Here is a 10,000-nt window from a genome sequence, read left to right as displayed (position 1 = left end):
AACCGATCCTGTCGGCTTGAGCCAAACCTCGGTCAGATATCAAGTGTTACGTTCCCACAGAGCATCAAGGAGGAGAGCAACTGCTGCATGTACTCTGACAAGAGAGCCAAAGTCAGCTCCTCTGATGTCCCGACATACTCCACCCTCCTCCCCGAGTCGTGTCCAGTGGACGGTCCAGAGATACCGGTTCCAGGCTATTTCCGGTTGAGCCAAACTTACGCGAGCGCAAAGCACCAGGCGGATTACTGTCACGAAACGCCAAGTCCGAATACGACGTTGATGCAACTAAATCAGGTGGCAGCTCCAAAATCGCATTCCTCCGTATACGCCGAGGTGGACAACAAGACGGGGGAACGGTCGCCCCAGACCCGCGACGCCGCCAGAACCCCGGTCCCCGTGGAGAGCCCGGACACTGAGCCCTGCGCGGAGGAGAAGAAGGACTCCTCTGTGTCCAGCCCCGTGGTATCACAGAAGGAAACGAAAGGTGGGTAGACTACAATAAAAGCTTTGATTGCGTGCTGGTGTAAGACGAACGCTTCGGCATCATAAAAGCCGGTATAAAACACAAACAACCCTTAAGTCGTAATGTTTAATGAGAGCCTTCCTCAAGCTGCCTGGACATGCATGCTCTTCCAGCAGGCGACACGCGGGTGGTGGCTAGATTGGTTTACATTCGTTAGCCTCTCGGTCTTATTGGACTTCAACATCCTAATTGTGGATGTGGTGATGTTGTGCAATTTTTGGTTAAAGTCTAATTTAATGTTGGATTTAAGCTCACGTTTGGATTTCAATGGGACTTGGATTGATTAATTAATTGACCCGAGTTTATGCCGCAATGATGCTCCGAATGTTTGAATTAAAATTAAAACTGTTTTCTTTACGTGTTTTTTTTTATTGTTAAATTAAATGTCATGTAACGAATTTATGGGCTGATGCTGAGACTTTAAAAAGTTTCAAAATGTCTTCAGATTATTAAATATAGTCAGGGAAAAGTATTATTCAAGCGCTCAGATGCAGCAACAGTATTGTGTGTTACTGTGGCAGCATATTCCCTTTACATTCACTAATTAGCTCATTTATAATTGATGCTGCTACACGTATTGACTTGACCAGTGATTCAGTTTTTTTTATCAGTAGTGTCCTAATTAATTTAGGACACTACATTACATTCTGCATTATTTATTCTGCCATCACTGAGGAACACAGAATAATCCCAGTAAAATGTGTTTAATTAGCTGGATGTGAAATTCTAATGCATGTTTTTTTTTAATATATTTATCTTTCAGAGTTCAACAACGATGCACCAACGAGCAACTGGCTGACCGCGAAGAGTGGCAGAAAGAAGAGGTGTCCCTACACCAAACACCAGACTTTGGAACTGGAGAAGGAGTTCCTCTTCAACATGTATCTGACGAGAGAGCGCCGCCTAGAGATCAGCAAGTGCGTGAACCTGAGTGACAGACAGGTCAAGATCTGGTTCCAGAACCGCAGGATGAAACTCAAGAAGATGAGCCGGGAAAACCGCATCCGAGAACTCACCTCCAACCTCACCTTTTCGTGAGCTCCAACGAGTTCCTCCGAGTGTTTCAGCGTCTTTGTCACCTCCTGTCCATACGATGTTAGTGCGTTAATGTCCTTGTATCATCCTTTTGTTTTATGTAAACGAAACTGTGATTGTAGATTTATGGGTGTTTTTTGGTAAACATTTTGTTGCATTACTTATTATTGGTATATTTTATTACAGGGTAATTTTTATGTCTTAAATTATTGATCTTACTTGTTTGGTTTTGTTTCCGTTCTCAGTAGACATGGCTCTTTTAATGTGAAGATGTCGCAGTATAGCGACCTGACTGGTATCAGACAACATTTCAGACACAAAAGCACATTTAGCCTCATGTAGCGCCCTACACGCAAGCCAGTGGCTCCATTGCAGAAATGTTTCAAGTGGCGTAGTATATTCATTTGTGTTTGTGTCATTGCATGTTTGTGGCATGTATCCTGCAATAAACAGACTGTCCAAAAGGCATGAATTGATTCTGTTTGTTTTCCTTCTATCGATCGCGTGTATTTGAGAGGTTGGCATCGATAGAAACCCTAAAATGACTCCATTACAAAGTAGGGGTACTTTCTAATAGAGTAAAGGCTACGTTACGAGCATCATGTAAAAGTAAAATTCGTTTTTGGGCCCGTAGCTATTCCTTCTCAAGCCTTTTTTGAATTGCTTGTTCATTCAGACATTAAAATCCCAGCTGGCTGCAAACTACCTCTAAATGAAGTTCAGATTTAAGAAATGTGGTTATTATCTGGTTATTAGCACACGGTGACGAACTACAATAAAGATTTCTTAATTCAAGACGCATAAACCCCAATTCTGCTCGGCCCAAATTCAATAATCGTTGGACACTGGCATGTTTTTGTTGGTCACACATACATAACACACCACAGTCTGCTCAGCGGCCTTAATGCACCACACTGCCGATAAAACACCAAATAGGCCATAGAGCGGCTTCTATGTATCACATTGCACGTCATGATCAGATTCAGGCCTACAGCCCTTAAAACCTCCTCATATTCCGCATCCACTACCGCGCTATTTGCACTATGGCTACGGCGGGCCAATTAGTTTAGCGGCATTTGTCTGAATAATTTCCTGATCACCGTTATTTAGCTCAAAAGTAAGACTGCATTCACTATTGTTTCACTGACGATGTTTAGATTCATGCGTAGTGAAACATTCAGGCCTAAATTAGGGGAGATTTATAAAGGCCTATGGAATGGGGATAAGACGTGTGATCGGTGTTCGGGCCTGTCTCTGATTAAGCAGGCCTACAATTTGTATTCCTGGCTAAGAAATCCAGTCCAAACACTCAAGAAGTACTTACATTATTTAATGTTTTCTGCACCAGACACACATAAACAAACAGACGGCGGAATAGGAGCACGGTGAAACCACGCACGAAAGTTGGGCGACATCAGACGTCACAGGCCTACAATTATAGCTTAAAGCACGTTATAATGTTATATTTACATATGGCCTGTAACGTGGTGTAACAAAAGCATTGCTACACTAAATTTACTAGACATTTACAACAAAACACGCCCACCCGGAGCCTCGTCTTCCTCAATCATGTTGCAAAATACTGTTTGGTCTTCTTTTAAAGATCATACAACTCGGAGACAGAAAATAAAAAATAAAAATAAACCTGTCAGTGGGTCTTTAAAATTAAATAATCTACAATTTCTAAAATCTGACCTTTCAGACATCAATCCACGAATGGACTTTGTTTCTGCGACTCCTTTTTTATTAAGGGCGTGTAATCACACGCACCTCATAAAGAATATGGATACGTTAAGTAATTATGGCTCTCATCAGAAGACGCTAAGACGCGCCGTGATGCTGACCCGCTTAGTGCAAATATGAAATCCATAAAGGAATCATCCACTCGATAGGAATACACACACAAACACAGCACAGGCCTATAGGTAAACCTATATGGGAGAAGATGGCGTCTGCTGCTATTTTACAGCATGTTATTACATTTATTTTACGAGGCGTCGTCGTCTATAAACCATTTTACTGGCGTTTTAGCCCGGCGCGTCCTGACCATCGCATACGAATCCACCCAGATCCGATATTACGCATCTTTCTTTACAGGTTGGGTTATAATATTGTAGCTTTCTGAGCTCAGCGGGGCTTTGTCTGCAGAAAGGCCCGAAGGCGAGAACCAAAAACCGGAAAGTATCTTAAAATGTGGTTCCAGATGTTTAGAATAAGGCACAAGAGTGGACACAGTCTGCCCATATATCGAAAAGCAGAGCTAAACATGGCGCTATTAGCGGGCTGATTTATTCGCTGTATTGGTAAATATGACCACGTGACACATGTAACCAATCCCAGTAGATGAGGCCAGCAAAATACTATGATTGTTCCGAGGGACGCTTCCCGTAACAGTGTAACCTTTTATATGAGTAAGAAGAGATCAAAAATGTCCACCAGTAGCACTCTTGGTAACTGTTATGTCGAGTCCATCATGGGCCACGACGCGGAGGACATGTACGGTGCGCGGTTTATCCAAGGTCCGCACACGGTGACCCCAAGGCCACCAGGTGCCGGCGACAACGGAGACTTCTCCTCCTGTAACTTCGCCCCCAAGTCGGCGGTGTTCCCCTCGTCCTGGTCCTCCGTCCACCCGCACTCCAGCGCTGCTCTGTCGGGGATCTACCACCCGTACGCGCACCACCAGCCCCACATCTCCGCCGCGGACAGCAGATACGTCCGGTCGTGGATAGACCCCCTCTCCAACCACGTCTCGTTTTCCGGGGGCTTCCACCACTCCTCCGCCGGGCGTCAGTACGCAGCCAAGCCCGAGAGCGTCCAGGCGAAGAGCAGCGAGTGCGGCGCTGCGCCGGGCTTCGAGTCCCGGGAGCCTCGTCCGGTCGCGGCGGTGGATTTCGCGTGTGGAGTATCCGAGAGAACCGACACGAAGACGCCGCCGAAGGAGGTTCACGTTGGAAGTGATCTTTCGAGCCACAGCGAGCCGAAAGAAGAGAAACAACAACTTGACCCAAGTAAGTAAACGAAAAAGCCCCGTTGATTTACAACCCTTACAACTGTACGAGCTGGGTGTGGATCCAAGCCGGAGCTTTTTACCATCCTATAAAAGGGTCGCGGCTCGGGAACCACTCCTGAACCATTGCGACTATATGGAATAGCGTTACACTCGTTTTCAAACTAATTTCAAAGCTTTACACCAACACACCCACACTATGTATCTCTCCATATCTCCCCCTTTCCCAGACAACCCGGCCGCTAACTGGATTCATGCTCGGTCCACCAGAAAGAAGCGCTGCCCGTACACAAAGTATCAGACTCTAGAGCTGGAGAAGGAGTTCTTGTACAACATGTATCTGACCCGGGACCGGCGCTACGAGGTGGCCCGCATACTGAGCCTCACCGAGCGGCAGGTGAAGATCTGGTTCCAGAACCGGCGGATGAAGATGAAGAAAATGAACCGGGAGAGGAACAGCAAGGATCACCTGTGATTCAGTTTCTTCTCATGCGTTTTATGTTTGTGCGATCAGGTTATTTTATTTTTTGAGCGTCTTAGATTTAGCCAATTTTGTAATTACATCGTCCGACTCAGGGTCTGGACTCAGGCCCGGGTTGGGGACCTAGGCCCGGGGTCTGGAGTGGACCCAGGCCTGGGTAGTCGATCCAGGCCCGTGGTGGGGACCAGACCCGGGCCTGGGATGTGTTCACGGGTCGACCACCTAGTAGGCACGCAGTGGTCGGGGAAGAAGACACCACAACGTCAACACATGCACCATTAAAGACGGTTTCCAGGTCGCCTGTGTCTTGATCCGGTAAACGTAGCCACGAGGCCCCCTTCTTGATAATTAACTAATATTCTTATGTTGATTTTTTGAAATTGCATTTAACAAAAAGCAAGTAAATACTTATTTTTCTTTTTGTTTCAAAGGAGGATAAGAGCAGTGTATCGAGTGTCGGTTTTCTAATCTGGGTTAGAATTTGTAAATTGCTGTAAAAATGTTAATTAAAGTGTAGCCTATAGTTGAAGGCCTTTCCGCTGAGGGGCTGTACGACACGCCTGCGTCTTCTGTCCCTGTTTTTTTTAAGTCGTTTTGTTAGACATGAGAACAATTAGACAACGTTTTTAAAAATTGCTTAAATAAATGACTTTATGCTGTACATTCTAAGTGTATTTATTGTAATTTAGAAAGCAATTTGCAGGTTGAAAACGTCCAAATGTTTTTTTTAATTTATTTATTACAGTATTTCTACCGGACCACTCTAACACAGGTGGAGCTATACGTTGTCAGACTGTGGTTATGCATAGAACAACTAACCGCATTCTTAGACACAAAAACATACTCGAAATTCGTAGGGTAAAGGCATTCTTCGTGAGTCTATGTGCATTATAGGGCCAGGATGTACGTTCAGCCTTTAGGTTCAAAAAGTGGACTTGATTTGAAACACAGAGTAACGAGTAATAAAGTGTTTACGATTGAGAGAGGTGTGCGGGGATTTAACAATTTATTGTTCAACTTGTACGAATTACCTTAAAGCCGGAGGAAGCTTGGGATAATAAAGCTATAGAAAGGGCTAGACGTCTGGGCTAAATCAGTTTATGGTCCAGGCCAGTAATTACAACCGTCCTTTGAAACTCTCTTTCCTGTGTGTTTGCGTCTCTTGCTGACAAACAGAAATTGAGACACTTTTCTATAGGGTGTCTGGGTCGATGAATTGTCCTTGTGACAAAGAGGAAATCACTTCCACTGTTGGTCACGTTTATTCATCAAATGCATTCTGGTCGATGGGGGAAAACTTCACTTTGACGGTCGACTGCCTCCTTTTCGTTTTGCTCATTTTTTGGCTGAATAGTGACAATTACAAACACCAGCGAAACGTCTTCTACCCAGTCTCTGCAGACTAAATGGTTTATCCCGGTTACCTATTAGAAGGTAACACGCTGTGTTTTTATTTTCTTTAATATGCTTAATTAATACCAGTAGCTCATAATTGTTGATTTCTCAGTGCTAATTCCTAGCCGGCTATCAATAGCCGGCTAGGTTATACATGCCTACAGATAATTATATCCATTTACTCAATTCATAATAGACGTAGGCCTATTTATGCGGTGATGTGAGCGCTAGGGGGCGACGTTGCTCCTTTGCAGTGACAGTGCACCAGGGAACACTTTTAGGTGCACAAGTCATTAAATCGCGCCTATGCATGAAGAATAAGGGTGGACAAATAAATAAAGCTTAACCATATCCCAACCGTTAAGAAGAGCGGGTCAAAACAAACATAAGAAGGTCTGAAGCGTTTTAGTTCAACAGCATCGACGATCTAATTTATACACAAAAAAAGGCAGCATTATTTTGAGCCTGGTTACTGAAAACCGCCAGAGAAACAGCCTTAACGACGAACCCTAAATGATGTTTGTGCCATTTTACGCGGAAAAAGGGAACATGAGACCAATGTCTAGACACAAAGTCCTTACTTCGCAGTTAAATGTGGTCGTAGTAAGCGTAACTGTTTGTATTTTATAAAAAGCCAATTTGCATTGCAGGAGCCTAACAATGTTGACGATTTTTGAGACCATGCCGTCGCATCAATACTCTAGGTTGTGTTATGTATAGGCCTACGCTGCAATTATATGGTTTTTCAACACAAATACAATTGCGCTCTTTGCATATGAAGTGATCAAAACAATACAAATACCGCATCTATAAGTTTGAAAATAGAAATGAGGTTCACCACGTTTTAAAGGAAACACAGCAGGCCTAGCTGGCACTCTGCCGCCAGAAGGGGCGCTGTGTTACGACCCGAGATTCGGCATACTAATAAACAAACAAATAACCTTTGTGATTGACTTGGGGCTATTTTGTCATTATTGCACTCACGAGGGGATTCTCTATATGTTAATGGTCGCGGCTTTTATGGTGTGATGTTTTGCATATAGGCCACAAAGTCTATAGCGCTCTTGTTACATCCTTCACCTCAAAATGCAAACAGGAGAATAGGCCTATAAGCTCTACGTCGGACTCTATACGTGAGTGGAAGATTATATTATTGATTCTTTACAGGCAGGCTGGACTTGTTAAAGGTCCGTCCCTGCGTCTTCAGTGCGTCTCCTCTTGGTGTTTGTGTGGTGGCAGCGCTTCATGGACTGCTGGTGTATACATGTTTAGAAGAGACGAGGCATTTATGTACCTTGTCCAGACCGCGTGACGCGGAGACCGCAGACCCACACTGTTCAAACGCAGACCTTCCAAATGGACCGGAGAGGTTCTCAATTTGGACTTGATGATCCGGGATACAACGGTGCCAGAAAAAATAAGATCAGAATCCGCACTCAGAATTGAATTATATTATTATATGGTTTTATTCTAGTCAATTTGCACATAGGTTGGTGCGTAAAATAGCCTGCATAAAACCACACGACATGGGCACAAATATTAACCAATACCAGAAAAACAAAAATAAACAACATGCATACACAAAGTAGGCTAATTAAGAGCTAACACACACACACACACACACACACACACACACACACACACACACACACACACACACACACACACACACACACACACACACACACACACACACACACACACACACACACTGAGTGCCTTGATTTTAAATTCGATTATTGCGGAAATTGCTTAAAAAATATGACAAGATTTTATTATTGATTGGCTGGTTTATTTTATTATTATTATTATTGACAAATTGCGTTATCTTCTTAGTCTTCATTTACATTTTGTTTGAATTTAGACAATTAGAACTATCATACATTGGGCCTGTAAAGCAATTGAATGGTACGGAACCACAATTGAACTTCAAATTAAATGACACAAATATGACTAAAAAAGAGCCCTATTTTACAAAAACTAAAAGCATCAGGACCTTTGAACGATTGAACATTGGAACGAAGACGATCAAATAAATCGAGGAAGTTAAGGAATACATTCGAGGATTTTATCTTCTCTCTTAGTTGCGAGTCGTTTGGGGACTTTTGGAAATGTTGCAAATACTTTTCCAAGGTTAAACTGAATCTACAGTTTAAAATAGGATCACAGCTCATATACATGTTGTTTTTAGCTCAACCCATAATCGAAGCCGAACAAGCCATGTTGATATTAGATATCTGTGTTTAAAAGGCAATTTAATGCTTGCTGCTGTACAACAAAGCGAAGCTAACATGCTAACATTCGTTCGGCTCCGTTTACATGAATGTGATATCTGTACCAAACCTCTACACACACACACACACACACACACACACACACACACACACACACACACACACACACACACACGCACACACACACGCACGCACGCACGCACACACACACACACACACACACACACACACACACACACACACACACACACACACACACACACACACACACACACACACAACCACACGCACACGCACACACCCACTCACACACACACACACACACACACACACACACACACACACACACACACACACACACACACACACACACACACACACACACACACACACACACACACACACACACACACACACACACACACACACACACACACACACACACACACACACACACTTTTTCTGTTTGTTTATTAATTAAAACAGTTGTTTTACAAATTATATTAATGAAACAACTGCAATATATAACATGCTTATAAGATTTTTTGGATTTTGTGGATTTTAAGTGGATGTATTTTGAAATAAAAATACAATTAGCCTCAGCAACAATTAAGCTCAAGCCTCAGTATCACCTCCGTACAGACGCTACTCTGCACCATCAAAGGGAGCGGTCAACATGGGCCGGGCGCGATGGCTTTGGTCTGCACTTCATTTCCGCTGTCGACCGCTCGTGTGAACCGCCCGTCCTCCGCGTTTCGGACGCAAACAAATGGAGACTGGAAGACTCAGGCTGGTTCACGACATGTTTTACACATTACTGATTCTGTGTGCGAATACGCTTCAGTCGAGGCCGAACGGCCCGATGAATAGTAATAGGAACTTCATTTAGGATTATTTCAATAGCCTGACCTCTACACTCAAATGGAACTAGCAAACAATACTTAGCCTATATGCTATTAAAAATACATCTATGAATAAAGGATTGCATATGATTGTTAGTGATAGTCTGCTAATAGTCTAGGACAGGCCTGTGATAATATAAATAGTCTATCTTAAAATATCAATGTTATCTGTACAGCTTTATTCTATGTTTGCAGATTTTGGGAAAAATATTTATTGAATATTTGAATGCAGTAACTTATAGCCAATAGGGCCTAATTCATACAAATAGCCTAACATTAGCCTACTCTGGGCACTTCTTGTGATTCAAGATGATGCTAAAATGCACTGCTGTCCACAGACAAAATGAAGGCCTATGGGTTTCATTCAGTCCTTTAAATATGTCCACTGAGAACGGAAATAATACATTGAGTCGACTATAT

The 10,000-nt window shown here is 43.2% G+C and overlaps 2 protein-coding genes across 2 annotated transcripts in view; both read left to right on the top strand.

The window, feature by feature from the left end:
* Positions 1 to 2,020, top strand: part of hoxd10a (homeobox D10a) — a 2,371-nt gene extending 351 nt beyond the window's left edge. Inside the window, exons 1-2 of the mRNA XM_056580461.1 lie at positions 1 to 484; positions 1,287 to 2,020. The exon at positions 1 to 484 is cut by the window's left edge and continues 351 nt beyond it. Of these exons, the coding sequence (XP_056436436.1) occupies positions 1 to 484; positions 1,287 to 1,561 (759 nt within the window). The 3' untranslated portion in view covers positions 1,562 to 2,020. The remainder of the gene's footprint in view (positions 485 to 1,286) is intronic.
* A 1,636-nt stretch (positions 2,021 to 3,656) lies between these two features.
* Positions 3,657 to 5,705, top strand: hoxd9a (homeobox D9a). The gene is made up of 2 exons (XM_056580509.1): positions 3,657 to 4,569; positions 4,799 to 5,705. Exons 1-2 carry the CDS (start codon positions 3,921 to 3,923, stop codon positions 5,041 to 5,043), a joined length of 894 nt encoding a protein of 297 aa, XP_056436484.1. The 5' UTR covers positions 3,657 to 3,920; the 3' UTR covers positions 5,044 to 5,705.
* The last annotated feature ends 4,295 nt before the right edge of the window (positions 5,706 to 10,000 follow it).

This window comes from Gadus chalcogrammus, chromosome 20 (assembly GCF_026213295.1).
Source record: "Gadus chalcogrammus isolate NIFS_2021 chromosome 20, NIFS_Gcha_1.0, whole genome shotgun sequence".
NCBI classification, from domain to species: Eukaryota; Metazoa; Chordata; class Actinopteri; order Gadiformes; family Gadidae; genus Gadus; species Gadus chalcogrammus.
The sequence above is the reverse complement of the archived record's forward strand: the minus strand, read 5'-3'. Positions and strand labels throughout refer to the sequence as shown.